Genomic DNA, 27,827 nt, shown 5'->3' on the forward strand with positions numbered 1-27,827 from the left:
ATAAGTATAAAGCAAGAACTTCAGTCAAAACTGTTCAGAATCCCATCGTTGACATCCAACAACCAACCTATAAAGAACACAATCTTCTGATGTTTGTTCTCGTACACGGTATCGATCCGCTCGAAGTTCTTTGGCAGACCGAAGAACATCCGATCGATCTCGACCGGTGGTCGATTTTGCGAGTCGCCTTCGAACAGTCGCCACAGGTAGCGATCCTTGAAGATGAACAGCTCGTTCCGGATGATGGTGATGGCATCGTAGTTGGTGTCACAAGTATTGGGAATGCGTGGCAGTGGTGGTCGCGTCGCCGGATGTTGCGTCCGATGGTGATGATGATGGTGATGGTGGTGGTGCACCTTGGTCGGGGTTGGAATGTGCGTGGGGCGCTCCGTGTCCGGCTCCCGAGGATAGGGTTGCTCCTGGTAGGTTCGACGGGTTGGGTATGTAGTTCCGACGCCTCGAGGCTTGTCAGCGAAGTAGACTCGCCGTCGTGGGATTTCGGTCGTAGTTGTGGTTGTCGTGGTTCTTCTAGGGTAGTTTGGATAGTTGGGATCGAGACCTTCCCATGGATGGCCGTTGTGGTCTTTTCGAGGGTAGTGTGGCCGAGTGGTTGGTCGTCGAGGGGGCGTTGGGGTTGTTGTTGTAGTGGTGGTCGTAGTGGTTGGAGTATGTCGTTCAGGGTTGCGTCCGTAGGTCTTCTTCTTGGGTCCGTAGATGCCTTGGATACCGAGACGATCGTCCTCTGGTATACTATCTTTTCCACGATATGATATGTGATGCCACGGGAACATGATGGCTTCCTTGACTGATGAGTGTCCCAGTCCTAGAGAGTGGCCAAACTCATGGACCGCCACGTCGAATAAACGGGTACCTAAAATATCACATGCCATAAATTAATGATCTGCAAGCTGATCACTATTGAAGTTCGGGACTTACCTTCTGTTCCCAGAGGTTCATTCAGAAGCCAAGTTTCCTCCTCATCGAAATGGGCATCACCTCCAATGCCAGTACCAGGATAGAACGCATGAGCCAGAATTTTACCCGGACCGTCAAATTTGTATCCATCTCCATGAAATTGCCTAGCAAACAGGACTTGGATATCCGCTTCACTGCTGTACACTTCACGGAAGGTTAGGTTCGCATTCTGGGCCCATAAGTCCAGTGCTTCATGTAGAACTCGCCGGACCTGCCCCGCATCCAGATCGGTCATCGATTGGTTCACCAGACTGTAATTGAAAAAAGAAAACATTGAAAATAAGTATTTCTGTTGGACAATGAGCATTCAGTGTATTTTCATGCCTTGTGTTGATTGAATTGTCACTTACATATCGGCATACATCTGATACAGAGCAGTCCTTTAAATGATTTTTTTTTATTTCTAAAGTGTTATCTCTACAAGAATAATCCCACTTCCCACAACGTGACATGCCACACCAGCTTGCTCGTTTACTGAATTTACATATCCTGCCTGGAGCATTCCCACAGCATTTCTTTGAATCATCAAACGTTGTCGAGAAGAAGAGCTTGTTGATTGGATAAGCCTTCATTTCATTTCCGGAAGCACTCTTGAATAAATAAGCTCAATTGCACCTCTGTTCTCTCAAGCACCAGTCAATCTCACACATCCCACCCAAACCAAGTGTTCATAAGCCTTCATAAATTGATATGATATTCATTTTAACAAAACCCTCCTCAAGAGTGCGTGCCTTGTATCCCACATTCTATCAGTGTTATTACTTCAATCCCATGTCGAACCCATTCGGGTTCTGCTCGATTATCCTTGAGCTATTAAAGTTCGCATCAGGACTCAAACAATCTCCCAAAGTGCATATTGATGATGATGGTAAAACTATTCATACACAACGCCCCCCTCTCAATCCAATTCGGTTAACATTGTGTGCCCCCAAAAGTATGCAATCCATCACTCGCCCGGTGCATCAGCCTCAATAGCCAATTAGAGCTTTTAGCATCATGGAGAATGCTCCTGCAGCGAGAATGCATCACATATCGAAATGTTTGTGCACCCCAGCCAGCACTCAGCAAACAAAACGTGCTAAAGAATATTACAGTTTCCATTGGCAATTTATTGTATCATTTGGGTTCATCGGGTTCCGCCGACGACCCTTTCGCTCGCATACATACGTCTGTTTTCAATGCGTTGTGGGAACCGACACGATTGCGTTTCTATATTATATTTCATGGCCACCGTCATTCATCGCGATGGCCAACGATTCGGGCACAGTGGGTCTTTTTCTAACTAATGTTGAATAAAATAAGGAGATTTGTGACGGGCGGGCTTAGAGGTCGAAAAAGGCTATCGCTACTCATTTTCCCTCATTCTCATCGTATACAGGGGATGGCCAAAATGTTTGGGATAGGCAACTTTTTTTCTCTCACAAAAAAATTCAACATGCTATAACTTTTCGTAGAGTGCATCAAAAAATCTCAAATTTTGACTGTTTATCAACCTGTTATATGTGCATCACTGGTACAAATTTGTGCTCGATTGATTAAACTTTCGCAAAGTTATAACCGTTCGGGTGAAACACTATTTTTTAGACAACTCAATTTTGAGCTCTCATATCTGGGATATCAGTGAGCCGAATTGAATGAAATTTTGAACGTACACTAACAATATACAGATGCTTCACAAACTATTAAAACATAGATAGTTTTTGAACGTTGAAAAAAGTTATCATGGATTGACACTTTTTGGATTTTTCTCGAAAAAATGTTATTTTTTTACGTCAATGTCAATAAATTTTAGTGTTGATGTCCAAAGGTTTTCCACTTCTGTTCTCAAGCTATCTCTAATCAGATATATTAGAGTCTATTTAGATTGAAGAAAGAACACATTTAGCAATTTTTGTATGGTGTTGTAAATTTGACTTATTTTCCTCTATATGGGTAAAAATTTCAACCCGGTATAACTCAGTTCGTCGTGAGAAAATATTACATTTTATAACGTTGTATTAAGTATTAATATATTATTCATAAACGTTAAAAAATTCATTTAATTCGGTTTACTGGTTTGCGAGATATGACAGCTCAACAATGAGTTGTCTAAAAAATAGTGTTTTACCCGAACGGTTCTAACTTCGCGAAAAATTATTCAATCGAGCCCAATTTTGTACCAATCATGCACATATAACAGGTTGATAAACAGTCAAAATTTGAGATTTTTTGATGCACTCTTTGAAAAGTTACAGCATGTTGAATTTTTTTGTGGGAGAAAAAAAGTTGCCTATCCCAAACATTTTGGCCACCCCCTGTACATCATTTCATATATTCTGAATCAAAAACAGAAATTGTTGAAAATTCACTAACTTTCACAGCATAGTCATATAAGAAGATACTACATAATTCCTAGAAAACATAAATGGAAATTCTGATTTTATAGACATAATCATTTAACTCGGACTTTTGTTTAAAAGATGAAACAAATGTTTCTAAAATTTTGTTTACTTCCCAAAAGTTTGAAATTGCACAGAAAAGTGAGAAAATATTAGATTCTTTTTCTATTTTTTTACGCACATATATTCTTTTCACTGAATTTAAGGCGAAACTGTATCCACTTCCTCATTTTTTGGTTTTTGATTTTTTTATAAAATAACGAAGCAATATTTTTGTAGAGTATATGAATCAAGGTATCTCCTGATTTTTTCCCTGGTGGGAAACGTTTTTCGTTTATGCAGAAACTATTTTTGAACAAAATTTCACAAAAAAATGGTATCTTCAAAAATGGAAAACATTTTCCACCAGGAAAAAAAAATCAGGAGATACCTTGATCCATATTCTACATGTGTACGAAAACCGATTTTAAAAATATTGCTTCGTTATTTTATAAAAAATCAAAAACCAAACAAATAAGGAAATGCTTCCAGTTTCGCCTTGAGAGCGATTCTTAATTTTTTTTTGAGAAACCCTTTTCTTAAGGGCTACTTACTTATTGCACCCATGTAAAAACTAAAAAACGTTCCATGAAACTGTGCAATGGCAATTAAATTAATTAAAAAAGTTACATACTTTATGTATTTTCATATTTTATAATGCAATTTGATTTTTCTTTGGGGCAATATTCAATTTACTATGAGTACCATCTTCATTTTTAAGGGAGTATTTGCGTTTTATTATAGAGTAAAATTTTATGTTTTAATGAGTTTTTTTTTTTGTTTTATCGGTATATTTTCTATAAAGTATGGAACATTTAAATTATTAAGGGTAATATTTTCATGGAACATATGTGCATTCGTTTTAGAACGCCTTTTGATTTTCTATGGAGCATTTCCAATTTGTTATGGTCGCCATAACATTTTGCCTTTTTATGCTCCTTCAAAGCATGATTAAAGAAAATTAACCCTCTAATACCCAATCCCGCCTTTAGACGGGGTATAGTTTGAGCATTTTTGTAATTTTTGTTTCGTGGAAAATCCAATTTTTTTATATTTTTGGCTGATATTTAGCACTGTTCTGTTTATCTCAAAATTGTTTTTGGTGTATTTTAAAGCGTTTTCACATTGTTTAAAAATCATTGAAAAATTGGTGTTTTACTCACCTTTTAGAAGTCATTGTTTATTTTATATTGAATCGCTACAATTAACATATTTTTAATTTTTCCCAAATCACTCTATCCTTGTTTAATAGTTTAAGGGAATCGAATACACTCTAAAATTATTTTCCTTAAAATTACACGGAAAATAAAATTTTCTGCGAAAAAAATTTAAAATAATAATATTTCAACAATAATCATAAAATCTCAAAATGTTTTCATCTCAAAAAATCCGTTCCCCGAATTGGCTTCCTGGAAAAATATAAAAGTGTGGGGATGTTCAAAAATAAAAATTAGAAAAATCAAAAACTGAAATTCACGAAATCGAGAATTAAAAAGATTCATCTTCCAAAACATGTTTAAATCGATTTTAGATGACGAAAAATGATATTTAGATCAAAATCAAAAATTTGGGTATTAGAGGGTTAAAAAAATACGCATTTTTTAAAATAGGGCTTGTGTTTTAAATTCATTTACGAGGTAGTTCAATCAGAGAACGGCATTTTATAACCTTTAAAGGAATTTAAAACATCGCGTCAAAATTAGACCGCGTCAAATTTTTTTCAGAAGAGATGTTTAGGCTTATTATTATTATTTTTCTGTAGAAAGACGATTGCCAGTTACAAAATTTGTAAAATGGCCCAGAATAGTCAAAATGCTGAAAAAATTGTTGGATTGTTTTTACATTAAAAATAGGTTCTACGTACAAGTTTCAATGAAAAAACTATGCATTTTTCCTACATTCAACCATACCTAAGTTACAGCAAATTCAAAAAATAAGAACGGTCTGGAAATTCACATATCTGTGAAATAATTGATCCTGTTTTGATAAAAAAAAACATTGAAAAATCACGTATAACGTTTTACAATGTTCCATACATTTTTTTAATGCACTGTCACTAAAGTATGGTTAGCTGTGGGAAAAAAATGTGCCTAGTTTTTTTTTCATTCGAACCTGTACGTAGAATCTATTTTTGATTTAAAAAAAATCTCAAAAACTGTTTGCTTTTGCTTGTTATAGACTGTTTCAGAAATTATAAATACACTTTTTTTATTAAATAAAATGAACTGTTCTGATGATTTCCACCAACTTCTTCAAGAGTAAAGCATATTGTATACCATATTTTTGTATTTCCATTCAATTGTCTTAATATTTTGAAGAACAGTTGAGCTCTCTAACTACTACCTTATTTCTCCAATTTAGCATTTGCATAAAGGTGTTTTTTAATGACTTCAACATTATTTAACAATAAATAGCAAAAATTGCCTAACTTTTTATCATATTCGCTTTCTCAACAAGGTGTCTAAGGAATGATAAAATATTCCAGTAAAAATTATTCTCACTAATCGAGAAATATCTTTTCTTATCGAAACAGTAACTTTCATTGTGTGTGGAAACTAAATATTTTATTTCTGAGATTGTTTCTTTTCTACTATGCCACATTTTTTGAGCACTTTGTGCAACTTCAAATTTTGATCTTCTAGTTTACAAAGCTCTATTTTTAAGTTTTACAAGAAACATCATCAAAGTTGGTATTATTTGCTTCGTAGTATGTTTACTCAAATTGAAATGGCAGTCAATTATTAGTGTATTTATAAGTTCTGAAACAGTCTATATGAAAATTCTAGAAAAAGAAGTCTGATGCATTTGATTATCCTGGGCTATTTTGAGGCTAAAAGTCAGCGAAGGGTAAGGTTTTTGAAAATTGAAATTGACATCTAACATAGATCCGCGATGAATATTGCGCTCAGTTTTTTTCTCTCTTAAAGTCTTTCCTATACCTATTTCCAAACATCTTCGAAGACACCATTTCACCACCTACAAACAGTTTTTGAGTTATATTTTTTTAAAGAAGTAATTTAGGTTGTTTCATAGGCCCTTTTCAAAAGTTAGGTATGGAAAATATTCATGCAAAAGTAAATGATTCATGAAATCCAGCACATGAACAAAAATGGCATTTTTATGGGTTTTGGGCTGGAAATGCTGTTTAGGTTCTGTTCCATTTGGGAAATTTTTTTCTTCCCTTACGAAATTCTTATATTGCTAGCAATTCCGCCAAGAAGTCCTCAAGAAATACTTGCAGAATGTAAACTAGGAGCTATAATAGCTACAGTTCTTTTAGCATAAGTTAAAATACACAGTAAAAAATTAAAAAAAGCTGCAGTTCCTATAAAAAACTCATTTACCTATTACTTCGCCTTTTGAAGTTTTCGAAAATTTCGTGGCACACCAAAGTTGGTCAAAATTAAAATGTTTCAGGAGGAAATGCCAGAAATCCCATAACAGAGACGAACCAGCCAAGGACTGAACTGCCCTTCTAAGCACATCTGTCCCATGTTGTTTTGCATTCTACCCGTATTTCTCTTAGTAACAGAGCCATTTGAATTTAATTTGATACTTTTTCCATTATGCATCACAAATAAATATTCCACGATAACGTTAAGCATCTTTCTGACATCGATTTTAAGATGGAATGTTAGAGCAGTGGGACAGTATGCGTAGAAAAACAACATGGTACAGATATGCTCAGAACGGCAGTGAAAGTCTCTTAAATAAAGACAAATCAATCAGAAATCCCATGGAATATTAGAAGATTTGGATAAATTTTGGGAAAAAATGCCCTGAAATAACACTCCCTAGTTCCATAAAAAAATGCGAAATGCTTACGGCGCACCAGGGTGCCGCGGCGCACAGTTTGGGAAGCTTTCCCTTGAGAGTTTATTCCAGAATATTCTTCTAGAATCTTTCTTGGATTTGCTGCAGGAATATCTTTCGAACTTTCTTCAGAGATTCTTTCATTTGTTAGAATTTGCTGCAGGATCTCTGTAGAAGTTTGTTCAGGGGAGTTGTCTGACCTCCGGAGGTATATCTATTGGAGCTCATTCAGGAATTCCTTTAAAAATTCCTTCAAGAAGTCTTTCAGGAGTTAGTTTTTAGGAATTCCTCTAGGAGTAAATTTTATTGGTTTCTTATGGAATTTATTTACGAATTCCTTCAATATTCCCTGAAATAAAAACTCTTATAGAAATTTAAAAACAAACTCTCTGTGAAATTTCCGAAAGAACTATAAAAGGAATTCCCGAAGGAATTCGTAGATAAATTCCTTAAGAGTTTTCTTAGATAAATTCCGTAAGAATTTACTAGAATTTCGTTCTGGACTACTTAAGCAAGTAAGTAGTCTAGGGGGAAAGTCTAGTAGTTTCTTAAGAAAATTATCTACGAACTCCATCAGGAATTCTTTTTATAGTTCCTTCGGAAATCTCACAGTGAGTTTTTTTTTTTAATTTCTGTAGGTTTTTTTTTCACGGAATCCAAGGAAATCTTTCAGGAGTATTACTTTTTTGCAGTTACATCATGTGTTTCTCAATGGATTTTTTCCTGAACTAATTTCTGAAGGTTATTTTGAATGAGATTTTGAAAACACTCTTGGAGAAATTCCTGCAATGGATGCAATCTTTAGAGAAATTCAAGAGAAATTTCTGAACGAACTTCAACATTAATTGCTGAAGGATGGTAATGCCTGCAGAAACCCCGGGAGAAAATGTAGCGTGGATTTCTTGATATTTTCTCATCTTTATCATCATTATCTTTAATGAAGATAAACATCTGGGAGGAATTCCTGAAGGATACTTTGCAGTACCACCGTTGAGAGTGAAAATGGCTCAGAAGGGCGAGATTGGGTGAAAACATTACTGAAACATCTCATCAAATAGATTGTATTGCGAATATCGAATCAAAAATATCATATTTAAATTCCCGTAGTTGTTAGCAGTTCCTGTAAAAAAAAAACAAATTCGGTTCCCTTGACCCATTCTCACCCCCTCAAAGAAGAGAGAATGGGTCAATTTTCATACACTTGTAGTTTTAAGGAAAATTGACAAACTTTAAATATTTTTGTATTATTTGTGCATGCATAACCAAATATCACATTCCAGTGATCAAAAGACTTTTTCTTGCAAAGAAGCAACAGTTATTGAATAAGGTGGCCCACACTTATATGAAAAACAAAAAATTCTTAAAGCGCCAAGTCTTACCTTCTAAATCAGTTGTTTTGGACTCCCAGAAGCTACGTTCAAAATTTGAGCCAAATCGGTTGAGCCTAAGGGGGCGCTCAAAACGCTTGAAGTTAGTATGGGAAAACTTTGCCAAATGAGAAAAATATTGGTTTTAATTATTTTATCCTAAAGTAAGGGTTCTTAAGGCGAAACATCAAGAAAGCCCATTGCAATTTTGCATACAAACTTTAGAGGCACAAATCTAACGAACGAAGAATCGAACCAAGTCGGACTTGATTATCTTGGCTTTGCTCACTTGCAAAAAGAGGCAGCTTTTCCAAATCGAACGCATTTGTTCACGAATTTTTAAGATTTGTGCTCTTGAAAACGTGAGTAGGAGTCCAAGTCAGCCATTGTGACAGCCACATTGGTACTCTCTGAAGTTTCTCCTTAAGAATGCTGTGGCAAATTTTCATAGAGATCCAAGCCGTAAATCGTTCCCGTTTGCAAAATAAAACCTTTTTTTGATAAACCGATCGTTCAAGGACACCACAAGGTCTTCTAGTAACGCTTTGCGCTTCCAATTGAACTGTTGGACTGTAATCATAATCACGACAAACCTCTTTAAAGAAAACACGTTTTACATAAATTGTTTTAACTTTGGTAATTAGTACAGTCGAGTCTCCTTTTACACGCTGTCACCCACTTTACGCCCACAGCAATTTCTTAGAAGCCTTTCATCCAATCCAGCTGATTTTTTTTAGTGCAGTTAGTGCTTACTATAGACTCATCACATCTGAAAAAATGAACTAAATTAGTCAGGAGACAACCTGAAAAACGCGGTGAGCATAAAGTGGATGGCAGCACTTTTTCATGCTTGCAAGCTGGTTTTACACATCAAACATTATACTATGTAAGACGTAGAAAGAGAATTAAAAAAAAAATGCCGCATACTTTTATAAAAAAACTTTCCTTTTTCACACACTTTAACATATACACTCCCGATCAAAAGTTTGAGGTCACCCCCTCAAAAACATGTCATTTTTTTAGGCCCATACCTCCGCCAATTTGCGTCCGATTTCAAAACCCTAGGTCTCATTCAAAAGATTATAAGTCAAAGTAACTTTGAACATGATTTAGGTGCCAAGAGCTGAAAGTCTCTTTAATAAAGTCAAATCAATCAATGATTTAGGTGGAACTTTTACAAAAATATCTGTATGTAAACTTTACCCAAAGTTGCCAAATCTTCTAAAAAATGAAAATAAACTTTCTGCAGTGTCGCTGGAAATTGGGTCGACCAAATTTTAAGATGAGAGCGGTAATATAACCTATTTTCTATTTGCTTTTAACTGCTTTTTACTTGGCTAAAAAATCTAGGAAAAAAGTTATTAAGTAAATTTACTCTTGATGTCATCGACCAAAAGTTTGAGGTCACCTCTCAAAATGATGTATCGGTCAAAAGTTTGGGGTCACTATCGGAAAAGTGATTTGTTGATATCTTTGTCATCCTTCATTCAATTTTAATTCTTCTTGGCTTATTTGAAACATAATGAATGGTACTTACTGCATAGACATTGAACCAAACATATTTGTTAAAGTTTACATATTTAAACATAAAGTAAAGTTACCTCATTTTTTGAATTGTGTTAAGTTTACATAATAGTTTTATATATAAAAATCGTTGAATACGTTAAATTAAAGACATCAAACGTAAATTTAGTTAATTATCTTTGAAATGAGCCAAAACAAATTAAAATTCAACGATAGATGGACAAAGATATCACCAAATCACTTTTCCATGTTTTACGATAGTGACCCCAAACTTTTGGCTAATACATCATATTGAGAGGTGACCCCAGACTTTTGGTCGATGACATCAAGAGTTAATTTACGTAATAACTTTTTTTCTGGATTTTTTGGCTAAGTTCGGTAAAAAGCAATTGAAAGCTAATAGAGGTTATATTACCGCTTTCATCTTAAAATTTGGTCAACCCAATTTCCAGTGACACTGCCGTAAGTTTATTTTCATTTTGTAGAAAATTTGACAGTTTTGGGTAAAATTTACATACAAATATTTTCGTAAAAGTTTTACCTAAATCATGTTCAAAGTTACTTTGACTTATTATCTTTTGAATAAGACCTAGGGTTTTGAAATCGGACGTCAATTGGCGAAGAAATGGGCCTAAAAAATGACATGTTTTTGAGGGGGTGACCCCAAACTTTTGATCGGGAGTGTATGTGTATGCGTAAGAAATTCAATATCAATTTTTCATACAAACTTTAGAAGCATAAATCTGACGAACCATGCAGCATTTGTTTATCCTGGCATTTCTCACTTGTAAAAAGAGTAAGATAATCTAAATCAGACGCATTTGTTTACGGGATTTCCAGATTAATGCTCTTGAGAATGTGAAGAGGGGTTCAAGCCAACCATATTGTGGCAACCTTATTTGTATTTTTTGATGTTGCTATGTATACCTAGGTATACCTTAGGAATTTCTGATGAAACTTTTGGAGCTCCTCCAGGAAGGAAATCCTTGGGAAAATCTTTAGAGGAACTTCTTGGGTTATCAAAGTTTCAAAGAGAATCCCTCAAAAAAAAATCCCTAAACATTTTAGCGCACGCGTCTTTATTAAAAGTATAACACCTCCAGAAAAGCCTCGCTCGTCGCACATAGTATAAGTACAGTGGAATTTCTGGCGCACAATGGAAAGTTAAGTGATTGCCTGATATATCCCTGAAAGAATTCTTGATAGATTTATATTAAAATCCCTGGAGAAATATCTGATGGGATTTCACTTCGATTCTTGAACAAATTCCTTCGATTCTTGAACAAAATCTTTTAGGTACCTGAGGAACTGCTGTAAGAACAATTGGGAAAAAGACCCAAAAACTGTATTTATAAAAAAAATCATAGGAATTATCTGTACATCAAGTAAAAACTTTGAAAGGAGAGTTATTCAATTTTGCATTCGGAAAAGTCCAACTAGCAATAACTTTTTGTAATGTGTACCGAAAATTTATCAGAATTTGACTGTAAGCTGGTAACTTAGTTATCTATGAATGGTATAAATTTGGGCAGAATTGAGAGAATGTAAGCTGGTAACTTAGTTATTTATGAATGGTACAAATTTGGGAAGAATTGGGAGAAGTTAGAGCGATTTTAGTTATACACTTAATTACACTAGTTAACAACATTACTGAAATCGGTAAGCTGATGATCATTTTAAGTATAGTTTGAAAACGCAAAGGAAAATATTACAATGGAGCGGAATGAAAAATGTATGGGTCCTTATGAAATGTTATTCGAGATTTTTTTTCAATTATTTCTCAGATATGTGAATTTTCAGACCGACTCGAACAACATTTAACAAGATCTAGCGATGAAAGTCCTTCAAATATCATCAAACATCTTCGAAGATCTCATTTTAATCCAACAAATCGTGTTATAATTTTCTGAAGGAGAAAATTAGGTTTTTTTTCATAGGGGCCGTCCATTAATTACGTAAGGGTTTATGGGGGGAGGGGGGGTTTGAGAAATCTTACGCGTCATACAAAAATATTTGGGCTTTCATACAAAAAATCTTACAAGGGGGGGTGGGGGTGTCGAAAAATCGTGAAAATTGCCTTACGTAATAAATGGACAGCCCCATACGCCCTTCTCAAAAATTATAGGTGAAGAATATTGTAATACAAATTACATGGAAAAACATTTTCTGATAGAAGCTCATGCCTCCATGAGCAAATTATTTGAAACGAAAGAGATCGCATCTACGCAATTCGTGCGTTGAGCTGGAAATGTTCAAATAGCACATAGCGTGCTTAAAAGTTTCACGTTAGGGAATCAAGAAAGACTGAAAATTTTGATCAATGATACCCCAGATTACGGTACATACCCTAAAAAACAGGTAACAATTGAAAGTGAAGTGCTATACGGATTTCTCCTTTTTGTACTCTGATATTGCATAAAAACCCTTCGTATATTGTTCCGATTCATGTTTTAAAGATTTGCCGCTTCAACTGCCACATGTCTTCCGCTTTTTTTTGCGAGAAATGTATTTGGCATATCGATTTCGGAATTTTTTTTTGTTGAACAAAGTAAAATAACCCCACCGTGTCGTTGGTCATCTGCAATACTTCTCGCCAAATATTAAACAAATTCGAAATACACACTACACACCAACAACGTGTCATCAACGCGGGTTGGCTGCAAATATTCGGAACAGCAATTTCCGTTCAAAACATCCAAACAATTTCTATTCCCATATTGGGGGGCCAGCAGTTAGGCTAGGTGTGTTCCCCAAATTGGACGGGTTCCCTCTCTCTCTCATCCAGCTCTACCCTAGTAGCGGTGGATAGATGGATAGCGCTTCGAATTGGCCTTCATAAATTTATTTATTCAACACACGACAAACTCGGATGCTGTTTGATTTCCAATTCCAACTTCAGCGCGACTCAATTGATTGGTGTCGCTTTTTATTGGTACCAATCAAGCGGGTGAATAGTTTTTGCAAGTTGGTTCGATGTTGCCAGTAGGCTGACGACAATTAAATACCGATCTGCATTTTCTGCTGGTAGGTATAGGTTACAATCTGGTCTTTGCTTATTTTGTGATTTGGTGTTTTGTTTGTTGATATGTTTGAACTTTAATTAGTTTTTACTGGTATGATCATAATTTAAAACAAGACATTGCACTTAAAAAAGAAAAACACTTTTGTAGTCCACCTTCTGGTGATCCTATAACTAACTGAAATTTTTAAAAATCCTCAGTGCAATGTAAGCAGCTCACCTTATACTTATTCGTATCTAATGCCAAGAAGAAGCAGAATAAGTAGAATAATGCGCAGTCGTTCATGTTCAATTTTCATTTGATTTCCCTAAAGACTTCCCCTTCCGTGTCCCAGCCGTACGTTAACTGTTAGTAAAATGTCGTCGCCGTTCCATTCGACACTCGAGTCCGATGAGTTATGAACCGTTTCAGATGGAGGGTAATAAAATTTATCCATTCCAGAGGACAAGAAGTCTTACATGCATACTGCACGTCGCCGTCGACACCAGAGTGTAAATTTCGTTCGGTTCACTTAAATTTATTTGAATTATCCTTTGGTTCGTTGGAAGGATGAAGGAAGGGTCTGTTTGTCGGTACGGAAAAAGCTTCTTCTTAACTGGCTCCTCAACCAACACACTTGACTGCGTTGATGATCCCCAATGGATGTCGGTGGTTTTCATTTAGTTCTGACACAAAGCGACTAAACCGACTAAACCAGAACACTGTACAGTTAATCACTCACAGGATATAATATTTCAATGGTTGAAAATGAAAATAAAAACTACAATGAATGGTTTTCGACTTTATATTTTGAGTTTTGGAAAGAGAAAAAATCATATTAATTGGTTGTCCGTACCAAATGGAATTAGGACAAAATGGCCTTGAGACAGGAACGGCAGCTACACAGAAATGAGTACAATTGAAGGTAGTTTTTGAGAAGACTGAAAGGCATTAGTCTGGACCACATTTTTGCCTTTCTCGTACACCAAAGTATACTGAAAGGCTATATATTCAGAAGGCTCGGAGGGTCAAGTCACATATACCAATCAACTCAGTTCGACAAATTGAGATGATGTTTGCATGTGTGTATGTATGTGTGTATGTATGTATGTCCGTGCGCAAAAAGAGTTCACTCGCTTTTAAGGCACTTCTCATTGCTCGATTTTTTGGATTATTGTTCGAATCGAACCAGAATTTTACCGCATTGTTTGCTCTTGACAATGGTCCGGATTGGTCAAGGCGTTCCGGACTATTGTCCATTTCAGTGATCTGGACTAGCACCCGTATAACTGGCCATATTCAACACTGAACCAAGCCCAAGTGGTTGACGAATTCGGTGCAGAAATCAACACTGGAGACCTGAAATCCCACGATGTCGGCCCAAAATTCAAGTTTGCAGCCGAATATTCGAGATGGCGGCTCCAAATTCAAGATGGTGGCTGTTTAATAGAGTTTTAGGCTCTAAAACTATGCAATATGGATATACAGAGGATAGACAAAATGATCGGGACAGACAAAATTCTAACTTTCCAAAAAATGTTCAATTAGTTGTAACTTTTCGAAAAGTGCATCAAATATTCTCAAATTTTCACTGTAGGTAGATCAACTAGTTGTGTATCAGTGGTCAAAATTTGAAAAGATCGGACTATTCTGCACGAAGTTATAAAGAGTCTAGAAAAGGGTATAATTAGCCGAAAGCTAACTTTGAACTGTTATATCTCCGGATTCAATGAACCAAATGCAATGAAACTTATATAATATGCTATGATTTTTTTTTGTCTTAACTTAAAATTCTTAACACAGAAGAAAATTATAAAGATTAGAATATTTTTCTAATAAAATACCAAATTATTCAAAACTTCAACATCGTTTCAAAACTCAAGATGCTAATTATAGTTCATATAAATTCCCTCTAATTGACATGAAATAAATGAAATCGCAATAACTTTTTCTCTTGTTAATAATTTCAAGGTGAGTCAAACGTTTTTCAAAGCTCATTATATAAGTCATAAATCGTCAAAATTTCATTGAATACGGTTCATTGAATCCGAAGATATAACAACTCAAAGTTGGCAATCGGATAATTCTTTTTCTAGAATCTTGTGCAGAATAACTCGATCATTTTCAAATTTTGACCACTGATACACAACTAGTTGATCACAGTGAAAATTTGAGAGTATTTAATGCACTTTTCGAAAAGTTACAGCTAGTTGAACATTTCTTGGAAAGTGAAATTTTTGCCTGTCTCGGTCATTCTGTCTATCCCCTGTATTTGGTATGAGGAAGATTTCTGGAGTCTAAAAATGGCGACCACAATATCCACGATGACGGTCTAAAGTCCAAGATGGTGGCTCCAAATTCAACATGGCGGCTGTTCAATGGTGTTTTTGGCTCTATAATCATGCAATATGGCATAAATGGCATTCTGAAGATTCAAGATGGCGGTCTAAAATCCAAGATGGTGTCTCCAAATCCAAGATGGCGATTGTTTGATGTATTTTAAGGCTCTTCAACCATTCAATATGGGTATTTTGGTATGGGGAAGATGTCTGGATTCCAAAACCACATTAAAAATATCCAAGATGGCGTCTCAAAATTCAAGATAGCGACTGTTTATAACAAGTTTAGAACCTAAAGCATGCACTATGGGTATATTTGATATGAGGAACAACCAAGATAAGATGTCTAGACTCCAAAAATTATGATCAGAATATCCAAGATGGTGGTCTAAAATTCAATATGATGGCTCAAAATTCAAGATGGTGACTATTTAATAGAGTTTTAGGCTCTAAAACCATGCAATATAAATATATATGGTATGGGTTAGATGTCCGGAGTCCAAGGCTGGCGACCAGAATATCCAAGATGGCAGTCTTAAACCCAAGATGGCGACTCTAAAATCATGCACTATGGGTAAGATTTTTTTTTTAACTGTTTTTATTCGTAATCACTTAACCTAATTTTACAGCTCTTTTGTCCACTAGGGTACTACGTGAGCGATTCCAATTGGACGCTGCACTTTCACTTTGTACATCGCCTAAATGTATTCTATTCTATTCTTCTTTATTGAACTGGTTGCCTGCGTGCTTCTTTCACTCTTCTACCCTGTCCATGGTAGAATGATGAGCACGGTGATGCTGATGTGTGGCTGCTGTTCCTTTTCTTTGACTCCTTTCTTTGACTTTTTTTTGCTCTCGGGGGGAAGAGCAACTGACGAAAAATTGCAAGTGCCGTATGGGTAAGATTAGACTCTAAAATCATGCACTATGGGTATATTTGGTATGGCGAAGATATCTGGACTCCTAAAATGGCGACCAGAACAAAATGGCGGAGTTTCTGGCGCTCAAACCAAGCAATATGGGTATATTTGGAGATGTTCGGGGTTCAAAAATGGCGACTAGAATATCCAAGATGGCGGTCGAAAATCCAAAATGGCGGCTCAACATTCATAATGGCGGGTGTAGGTTCTAAAACCATTCAATATGGATATATTTGGTATTAGGAAGATGTTTGGAGTCCAAAAATTATGATTAAAATATCCAAGATGGCGACCAAAATATCTAAGATGGCGTCTCATAATTCAAGATGACGGCTCAAAATTCAAGATGTCGGCTGTTTAATGGAGATTTGGGCTCTTCTTCTTCTTTGTGGCTCTACGTCCGCACTGGAACTTGGCCTGCCTCGCTTCAACTTAGTGTTCTTTAAGCATTTCCACAGTTATTAATTGAAGGGCTTTCTTTGCCTGCCATTGCATGAATTTGTATATTGTTAGGCAAGTACAATGATACACTATGCCCAGGGAGTCGAGAAAATTTTCCCGACCGGAACGGGAATCGAACCCGCCGTCTCCGGATTGGCGATCCATAGCCTTAACCACTAGGCTAACTGGAGATTTGGGCTCTTAACCCTTTTCATTGTGGGTATATTTGGTATGGGGAAGACGACCGGAGTTCAAAAATGGCGACCAGAATTTCCAAGATGCCGGACTTAAATGCAAAATGGCGGCTCAAAATTCAAGATTGTGGCTTTTTTTCAAGAGTTCAAGGCTCAAATATCAGGAGTAAAACGATATGATTTGGATGTTTGTTAAACGTATGAAAGTGCGATATTCATCCACATGTCACTTGAGTTTTGTTGAAATAGGTTTTCTAAGGCACGAGACGGGCGCCATCACTGCTAGGTGGATTAATTAGGGTTTTTCTGAATCATAAATGCTTTTGGGTGTTGATGCAATAAGATTGATACAAATTTCATTTTGACTTTATGTCTTTTGGCTAGATTTTGCATTTTGCGGGGGCAGATAAAATATTTGGTTTTCCTGAAAATTCTTTATCAAACCCAAGGAGTTTTTAATATTTTTCAGATAAAATGCTTTACCCCTCGACCAGCCAAAGAGTGGTGGGACAAAAAGTGAAATAAATATTTGTAATGGCCTAATTCGGGTTTGCAGAATCTGAAAGCGACCTCAGGATATGTCATGAGGCTTCCATCTATGTGTTCCCTAAACAATGCGGGCCTACGTGTCATCGGAATGTTTTCGATAGTACTACAGTGTTAAATGCAGAACGGTGCAAGTGTCCCATTTCCCCACGCTCCACCTTTTCCAGACTTGGTTTTTTTGTTCTGCCGTGTGAGGTGGATCTACTAGGTACTTCTGCTCCTGCCTATACATATATAGTTCCACGTTGCGCCGGATCCTGGTCGAAGTTTTGTTTTTAGCTTATTTCCTATTCTCAATATAAGTACATGCGTGTTCAGATAATCCAACATTTTGCAATTAAAGCAGGGAAGCCAGACGTGTCAAAATTGTATCTCTTTTACATGATCCAATCAAACGTTCCCAACTTTCAACTAGGTGTAGGTATACACTGCACTAAATTTCTGTACATTACTTGTGTCCAGGTGCTGTCGCAATTTCCCCAATTTGCTCTTCTCGATTAACTCCTTCCCCGCCAACGACAGCCGTCGAATCAGGTGAGTCCTCCCAGTCAGTGCCATCCCCGGGATAGGAAAACTGCGGGAAATGGAAAACTTTTCTCGCTCTATTTGCAACATGGTCACAAAATACCGGTCATGTTTCCCGGGCATGTTCCTCCACCCTGGCGATGGCCAACATACGCGCGTGCCGTTTCCATACCAACGTCCTCTTCCACCAGCAGCAGCAGCCAACCAACAGTATGGTCTGGCCAAATTCTGAATAAGCAGAGCTGCGGCACAAACGGACAGAAAAACAAACTTCCACATCTCGGTTTATCAGCAACTTCACAGGTTCACCAATCCCATCAGCATCCATACCTAGGTATGTACTATAGAGTCAGCCAGTCAGTGTGGTGAAAGGGGAGGACGCATTTTGCAGCAGCTGCAGTTAGTTGGTCCATTCGGGTTTCGATGTTTTTATTTAGTTTCATGCTCGATGTTACGTTTCGCACTGAAATGTACGCGACAAAAAACCTGGAGAAGGTTGACACAGTCATTCCATGTCAAATTCAGTGTCCAACGTTCGGCAATAAGCAAAATAGGGTCACCAACAGATAAAAAAAAAATCTAACATTTCGTCATTAGGCATGGTAAAGACTAGGTAAGGCGTAATAAGGACTACGGTTTCAAATATCTTCTCATCTGGGTTACCGATAGTTGAGAGCACAGCTAATCCAGTTTTCACTGAATGTACTAATTATTCCCACAGGCTGCTGGCGGGCATGGGCGTAGCTAGAGGGGGTCAAGCGGGGGGGGGGGGGGGACTAGGGGGTGGCAAGGGGTGGCAAGGGGGGGGGGGGAAGGGTTGGGTGGGCGTAGACTTTGGTCTTTGTAGAACCATATGCTGCTATAGAGTGCAGTTACATATGTGCTACTGCTACACGAATTTCAGTTGTATTCAATTCAAACAAACGTCATGCAAAGACTAAAATACCTGGAATTTCTTTACGAATTCTTTCAAGGAACCCTTCAGTAACTCTTTTGAGCACTTATTCAAGAACTTATCCAGAGATTGTTTCTGAAATTCTTCAAGAGACTTCTTCAGGAGTTTCTTTTTCATAAATTCTTTCATGAGCATCTTGCAGGGTTTCGATAGTGATTGTTTTAGGGTTTGTTCCAAGAAATGCTTCAAGAATTCCTCCCACGAATCTTTCAGACATTTTTACAGATACTTCTGCAAGAGTGCATCGACGAATTCTTCCAGGATTTTATTTTCATAGCTTCCTTCAGTGATCCCATCATGGATTGCTCCAGATATTTTTTCAAGAATTCCTCTATGGGTTTCACCAGACATTCCTCCGGGAATTTCTATTATATTATTTTATGCATTTCTGCAAGTATTCATTCAGATTTCTTCAGGGATTTTTCCATATATTCCTATAAAGTTCCACTAGAGATTGCTCCAATAATTCAATCTTGAATAATTCGAAGTATTTCAGCAGCAATATCTTCTAGAAACTCTTATAGGAAATTTTACCAGAGATGAGGTAAAATTCATCCAGGAGTTCCTTGAAACATTGTACAAAACATTGTTTTGGGAGTCCGTCCAAATATTCCAACAATAATTCGTCATACTTTTTTCCTACAGAAATTCTTCCAGGAATTTGTTAAGAGAGCTTTCTTTGGATTTCCTAAGGAATTCCTCATGGGACTGCTGTCAGGATTCAGGAACTCTTGCAGGGCTTTCTTTAGGAACTGCAACAGGGATTCCTCAAGGAGTTCCTCCGCGAACTCTTCTTAGAATTCCTTCAAGATTTCTTTAAGGATTCCATCTGCAATTTTTTCAGGAATTCTTTCTGGCATTTCCCCAGGAATTTCTCAAGGGATTCTTAAACAAATTTCTTCAGAGTTTCCTCCAGGAACTATTCCTCTGGGAAGAGCAGCAGGGATTCCCATAAAAATTCATTCAGGAATTTCTTCTGAAAAGCCTGAATTATGCAGGAATTCTTCTGAATATTTCTCCAGGAGTATTTCTAGAGACTCCTTCGGTAATCCCTACAAGCATTCCTGTAGGATATCCTTCAGAGATTCCTCCAAGAATTTCTGCAGCGTTTAACTCGGGAATTGGTTCTGTGATTCTTTCTTCAACAACTTATTTTAAAAATTCTTCCAAAGATTCTCCCAGGAACTCTTCTTAATATTTCTTCTGGATTTTCTCCAGAAATTAATTCAGTACTTCCTCCAGGAACTGTTAAGTGATTCTCTTACTAATTCCTCTTGAAATTTCTTCCGGGGTTCCTTCTGGAGTTTCTTCAGGAACTCTTCTAAGGATTCCTCCGAAATTCCTTAAGAAATTAATCCAAGATTTTTTTTCAGGAATTCCTCTAGGAATTTTTCCAGAGATTCCTCTGGGAATTCCTACAGTGATTTCTATGAATGTTCTTCCAGGAATCCATCTAGAGATTCCTCCAGGAGTTCCTCTGGAGATTCCTTCAGAAATTCATACGGGTGTTCCTCTATATAAATCCCTCCAAGAATTCCTACAATATTTTTTTCAGAGATTCCTCCAAGGTTTCCTTAATGCATTCCTTCATGAATTCCTCCAGGCATTCCTCCAGAAATTCCTCCAGAAATTGTCTCCGGGATTGTTTGTAGAATTCTACCTGGAATTCCTACAGAAATTTATCCAGGAATTCTTAAAGGGATTTCTTCAAGGATTTTTTCCAGAGACTTGTACAAGAATTCCTCTAAAGATTGCTCCAGGAATTACTTCAGAAAGTCATCCAAGAATTCCACCAGGAATTCTCCTAGGCATTCTTCCGAGAAATTTTCCAGGTATTCTTCAGGGATTCCTCCTTGGATTCTTGCAGAGATTTCTCTAGGATTTTTTTCAGCGGAATTCCATCAAATATTCCTCCAGGAATAACTTCAGGGACTCCTGGGAATGCTTCAGGAATTCTTTTTGGGATTCCTCCAGAAATCCATGCGGGCATTCCTCCAGGAAATAATCAAGGAACTTCCTCATAAATTATAACAGCAGTTCATCTAGGAATATCTCCAGGAAATCCTTCAAGGATTACTTCAGACATTTTTCCAGGATTTTTTCTAGGAATACCTTTTGGATTTTTTCCAAGAACTCCTCCAAGAATTCTGCCAGATATTTCTCCAGGAATTCCGCTAAAAATTACTCCAGGAATTTCTTCAGGGATTTTTCCAGGGATTTCTCCACAAATTTCTCCAATTATTCCCCAAGGATTTCTTCAGGAATTCCTTCGAAGATTTCTCCAGAAATTCCTCCAGAAATTTATCTAGGAATTTTTCCAGGAATTTTTCAGGGAATTTTTCAGAACTTTCTCTTAGGATTCCTCTAAGATTCCCCCAGAAATTTATTCAGTAATAATTGTTGTAAGAATGCCTCCAGGAATTCCTTCAAGGATTCTTCCAGCAATTCCCAAAAGAAAACCTCCAGGAATTCCTCCAGGCATTCCTCCAAGATTTCATTCAGGAATTTCTCCAGGAACTCCTCCGGAAAATTCTCGAGGAATTACTCCAAGAATTTCCTCAGGCTTTTCTCCAGAAAATTCTCTAGGAATTTATCTATGAATTGCTCCTGGACATCCTTAAGAAATTATGTTAGCAATTTCTCCAGGATTTTCCTCAGGAGTTTTTCTGGGGATTTTTTCAGAAATTCTTACACGAAATTCTCCAAAAATATCTTAAGGAATTTCTCCTGAGATTTCTTCATGAATTGCTTCAGGTATTCTTCCAGGGAATTCTTCACGACTTTTTCAGGGATTTTCCCAGGGATTCCTCCAGGACATCCTTCGAAGATTCCTAGAAATTCATCCAGTATTTTTTCATAAATTCCGCTAGATATTCCACCAGGAATTCATGGATTCCTCCAGCAATTCCTACAGGAATATCTCTAGGAATACCTCCAAGCATTCCTCCAGGATTTTATCAAGGAATTTCTCCAAAAACTCCTCCAAGAATTACCCCAGGATTTTTTTCCAGGAATTCCTTCAAATATGTTTCCAGTAATTGCTCTTGGACATCTTTCAGAAATTATGTCGGCAATTCCTCTAGGGGTTCCTCCAGGTATTTCTCCTGAGATTTCATCAGGAATAGCTTCAAGGATTCCTCCAGAAATTTCTTTTTACCCAAGGATTCCTCCAGAAAATCCTTCAAAAGTTCTTCCAGGAATACCTTCAAGAATTTTCCAGGGATTTCTCCAGGTATTCCTCCAGGAATTCCTCCAGAGATTCCTCCAGGGATTTCTCTACAAATTTATTCCAGGATTCCCCCAGGGATTCTTTCAGGAATTCCTTCAAGGATTTCTCAAGGGATTTTTATTTCAGAATTAGAAATAGCAATCTCCCAGAATTCCTATGGAGATTCCTCTAGAACTTCATCCAGCTATTCTTTCAAGATCTCCTCTAGAGATTCCTCAAGCAATTCCCACAGGAATACCTCCAGGCATTCCCATCGTCTGTATGGGTAGATCTAGAGATCAACAGTATGGACACACTCTAGGGAGTAACGCTTCTTGGAACCCTTTCCAGAATTGTCCAGTTCAATGACTGTCGATTCTGATTCAATCTCAGTTATATGGCTTGCCCATTTCAGGCATAGAGGATCTACCTTTGAGGTTATTGAAAGGTGGAAACAGTACTTCGATGAACACCTGAGCGGCATGGCAAAAGGTTATTGCTGGTAACCATATCAAATTGCAAATGCTTCATAGACTATCAAAAAGCTCTCCCTAAAGAATGAACACATGTTCCATGAAAATGTGTAATGTTACCCATAAACAATTGAAAACATTCCATACCTTATAGAAAATGTACCGGCAAAACATAAAATTTTCTCAAATTTTATGTCTTACCGGTTATTTTTTTATAAAGTATAAAACGTTTTCAATTATATATGGGTAATATAGCACATTTTCATGGAACATATGTTTATTCTTAATGGAGGGCTTTGTGATGGAGCGTTTCTTTTTGTTTCTGGGTGCATACACTCCCGTTCAAAAGTTTGGGGTCACCCCCTCAAAAACATGTCATTTTTTAAGGCCCATATCTCCGCCAATTTGCGTCCGATTTCAAAACCCTAGGTTTCATTCAAAAGATAATAAGTCAAACAAACTTTGAACATGATTTAAAAGAAACTTTTTCAAAAAAATTTGTACGTAAACTTAACCCAAAGTTGCCAAATTTTCTAAAAAATGAATATATACTTACGGCAGTGTCGCTGGAAGTTGGGTCGACCAAATTTTAAGATGAGAGCGGTAATATGACCCATTTTCTATTAGCTTTCAACTGCTTTTTACAGAACTTAGCAAAACAATCTAGAAAAACAGTTATTAAGTAAATTAATCCTTCATGTCATCGACCAAAAGTTTGGGGTCACCCCTCAATATGATGTATCGGCCAAAAGTTTGGGGTCACTTTCGTAAAACATGGAAAAGTGATTTGGTGATATCTTCGTCATCTATAGTTCAATTTTAATTATTTTTGGCTCATTTCAAAGATAATTAACTAAATTTACGTTTGATGTCTTCAACTTAACGTATTTAACGATTTTTGTATATAAAAATGTTATGTAAAGTTAGCACATTTTACCACGCTTCAAAAAATGAGGCAACTTTACGTTAAGTTTTAGTATGTAAATTTCAACAAATATGTGTGGTTCAATGTCTATGCAGTAAGTATCATTCATTTTGTTTTAAATAAGCCAAGAAGAATTAAAATTGAATGAAAGATGACAAAGATATCAACAAATCACTTTTCCATGTTTTACGATAGTGACCCCAAACTTTTGGCCGATACACCATTTTGAGGGGTGACCCCAAACTTTTGGTCGATGACATCAAGAGTTAATTTACCTAATAACTTTTTTTCTAGATTTTTTAGCTAAGTTCTGTGAAAAGCAGCTGAAAGCTAATAGAAAATGGGTCATATTACTGCTCTCACCTTAAAATTTGATCGACCCAACTTCCAGCGACACTGCCGTAAGTTTATATTCATTTTTTAGAAAATTTGGCAACTTTGGGTTAAGTTTACATACAAAATTTTTTGAAAAAGTTTCTTTTAAATCATGTTCAAAGTTTGTTTGACTTATTATCTTTTGAATGAAACCTAGGGTTTTGAAATCAGACGCAAATTGGCGGAGATATGGGCCTTAAAAAATGACATGTTTTTGAGGGGGTGACCCCAAACTTTTGAACGGAAGTGTATGTGTGAAGAATTAGCCTAAGTTAAAATTCACGATTAAAAAAAAATGGGTGCAATAAATAGGTTGTCGTCCGGCATGGAGAAATGTAGGCACGGCGCCTACAAAGTGCTATCTCACTTGATAGGGCATGCGACCATTTGAGCAGAGGGTCTTATTTTGGGTACTTTCAGCACTCACTGCATCAATTTGATACCAATTGATTTGCAATTTTATCTCTTCTTTATAGGGAGAAATAATTTCAAAGATCACTCTTGCCTCATCCCAAAATCATCTGTGCTAACGATTTACCATGGAACGACCCAGAAGAAGTCCTCCAGTAAAGAACGCGCGTCAGCAGCATCCGGGCCGGTCTGATTTGATCGGCCCCTTCCGGATGCCATCAGTAATAACATTTTTGACGAAGGTGCAACGACTGGCGGGCTTAGTTCGACACAAACTTCCAGCACCACCTTCACCACCGCTGGCTGCTAGGTCAATGCGATGAAATCAAGGGGAACAGCAATACCCGGACGGATAGGAGGACCCTTAGTTCTGCCACAGTCACACCTGTACTGCAGTATGAAATATAAAGTGCTCGGAATCGTGACACGAATGTAAAAATTTCGTCGCCGTGTATAGAAAGGGCTGGCCGGAGAGCAGCACAGAAACGAATAGAAGGGCAGGCTTTTCAATTTATTGGAATGTGCTCAGTTAAGTTGTAAAAAAGGGACACAACACAGACACAGTGCCGGCCGGGTGTCGGAAATCGTGTAACTATTTTAAATATTCAAATGCAAATCGACCGAACCTTGCTTGGGCTAGGACAGGCTAGGCGGGGTAAACAGGATGAGGACGATACCCATACTTGAACTGATGCGCGTAATGGACGAGGAGTTGGAAAGTTTTGAAGGGTTGAGGAAAAGTTTTCCAGTAAATTTAATCAGATCTGAGAGACGGTCCTTCGCAGGTGAAAAAAAAAATGACACGAAATAGACTTTTCGGTAGAACATCGTAACGGTGAGTAGGTAACGAGTTGCTTGGGGGGAAACTTGAGCTTTGACGTTTATTGATGCTGCTTTTAAAGTTCCGGATGAAGTTACACCCATTTCAATTTGCATTCCGAAACGGCTTGCTTTCAGAAAAAACTAGTTTTAAAGTTCTGTTTTTGTCGGCGCTGCATGTTTATATGCATATCCTGGAATATACACCCCGGCGGCCTGGTTGTAGCCAATAATAAAGTTAAGCAAAAAGATCTGCAACGAGTATCGTAGAACATAATTTGAAAGTTTTGATGGCTCTTTTGAATGTTATGCTATTAACTTCATCGGTGAAATTCGAGGCGCATAAGTTTAAAAAGCTGTATACACTACCGAACGCATTATTCAGCAATCGAGCTCCACTTCTACAATCCTTTTCATAGAAGATAAGCCTGAAGCCGTAGAAAAAAACGCGAAAGTGACACTCTGTGGCAGTGGCGGTGTTAACGCTTGGATGTGCAATATTTCGCGCTTTTATTGCTTCTTCTCGGGCCGTTGTGGGATACGATGTTGCGATGAACGCTTCGTCGTAGTTGCATTTTCGAAATGTGAGGGAAAATTTCACAGAACTTCGCATCGTTTCGGATAACAGAATGGTTGGGCGGATGGATAGATATAAAAAAGCGGGCTTCATTTTACCATCAATCAATATTAGATGAAAAGTGACATTAACGGTTCGGATCCGTCAGTGTGTCAATTTTTCTTCTTTTCTGTGTTTTTTTTTGTCGTAAATGCGCATAATTGTTCTAAATATCAACCAACAATGGAAAAGGTTTTGATTGTCCAGGAAAGAAAAAATACAAAAATACAATTATATCCTGCCTCAAGGCGGAATTTGTGTATTAGAGGATTAACATTAATATAGATTTTGTTGTGCCTGGTGTGATGGTTAGAACACTTGACTATCACGCCGCAGACCTGGGATCGAATCCCACTTCCGACAAACTCATAAAATGTGGGTTCTTCCTTCGGAAGGGATGTAAAGCGTGGGTCACGAGATGAACTAGCCTAGGGCTAAAAATCTCGTTAATACAGATAAAAAATCTGTAAATAGTTAACAAAAAGTCTTTAGAAAACTTCTTATGTGTTTCTTCAATTTTTTTTACAAAATTTTTTCCTTTAGATTTTTTTTGGCTATTTTCTAATTGTTATTTCAGAAACTTCATCGGGAAACTGCACGAACCCTAACTCGCTCTAACTCAACTAGCTCTAACTTTTCGAAAAGTGCATCAAATATTTTCAAATATTTACTCTGTATTGATCAACTAGTTGTGTATCAGTGGTCAAAATTTGAAAAAGCTCGGGCTATTCTACACGAAGTTTTAAAGAGTCTAGAAAAAGGTATACTTATCCGATAGCCAACTTTGAGCTGTAATATCTCCGGATTCAATGAACCGAATGCAATGAAATTTTGACCATTTATGACTCATATAATCAGCTCTGAAAAACGTTTGACTTAACTTGAAATTATTAACAAGAGAAAAAGTTATAGCACTTTAATTAATTTTATGATTTTTTCAATCTATTGCCGGCATGTTGTTACTTTTTTAAAGCATATTAATATTCAAGTTAATTAGAGGGAATCTAAATGACTATAACTAGCATCTTGAATTTTGAAGCGATGTTGAAGTTTTGTTTTATTAGAAAAATAATCCAATCGTTATAATTTTCTTCCGTGTTAAGAATTTTTCGTTAAGTAAAAAGTTTTTCATAGCTAGCCATAAATGGTCAATATTTCATTGCATTCGTTTCATTGAATTTGGAGATATAACAGCTCAATTAGGTTAGCTATCGGATAATTATACTTTTTTCCTGACTTTTTATCACTTCGTGCAGAATAGCCCTATCCTTTCCAAATTTTGACTACTGATACACAACTAGTTGATCAACATACAGTAAAAAATTGATGCACTTTTCGAAAAGTTACAGCTAGTTCAACATTTTTCGAAAAGTTGAAATTTTGCCTGTCCCGATCATTTTGTCTATCCCCTTAACATTAGACAACGGATAATACATTCGACACCCAGTGGCGCAATGAAGAATTTTCCATTCGGCGAAAAGTTTTTCCGACTGGACTCCTCCTCTCCTCTTCTTGGCGTAACGTCCTCACTGGGACAAAGCCTGCTTCTCAGCTTAGTGTTCTATGAGCACTTCCACAGTTATTAACTGAGAGCTTCCTCTGCCAATGACCATTTTGCATGCGTATATCGTGTGGCAGGCACGAAGATACTCTATGCCCAAGGAAGTCGAGGAAATTTCCTTTACGAAAAGATCCTGGACCGAGCGGGAATCGAACCCGTCACCCTCAGCATGGTCATGCTGAATACCCGTGCGTTTACCGCCTCGGCTATATGGGCCCTTTCCGACTGGAGTGGGAATTGAATCCACACTCCGTGGATTACAATACACCTAAACGGCTGGTGCCGCAAACACGGCCACGAAACTCTATTTTTTTCAGAAATTCATTTTAAATTTTGCCGTGGCACTCTAAGCAACAGTTTCGTAGGAATTCTTACAGGATGTCCTGTAAGGATGGGTACAGGATGGGTTAACTGCCCATGGCAT

At 37.1% G+C, this 27,827-nt stretch overlaps 1 protein-coding gene across 1 annotated transcript in view; it reads right to left on the reverse strand.

Annotated features, from left to right (window-relative positions):
- LOC109420297 (matrix metalloproteinase-14) overlaps positions 1 to 27,827 on the reverse strand; it is a 760,155-nt gene that overhangs the window by 12,519 nt on the left and 719,809 nt on the right. The window contains exons 3-4 of the mRNA XM_062861127.1: positions 937 to 1,226; positions 68 to 871 (exon numbers count right to left, since the gene is read on the reverse strand). Coding sequence (XP_062717111.1) covers positions 68 to 871; positions 937 to 1,226 — 1,094 coding nt within the window. The remainder of the gene's footprint in view (positions 1 to 67; positions 872 to 936; positions 1,227 to 27,827) is intronic.

Source organism: Aedes albopictus, chromosome 3 (assembly GCF_035046485.1).
Source record: "Aedes albopictus strain Foshan chromosome 3, AalbF5, whole genome shotgun sequence".
Lineage (NCBI taxonomy): Eukaryota > Metazoa > Arthropoda > Insecta > Diptera > Culicidae > Aedes > Aedes albopictus.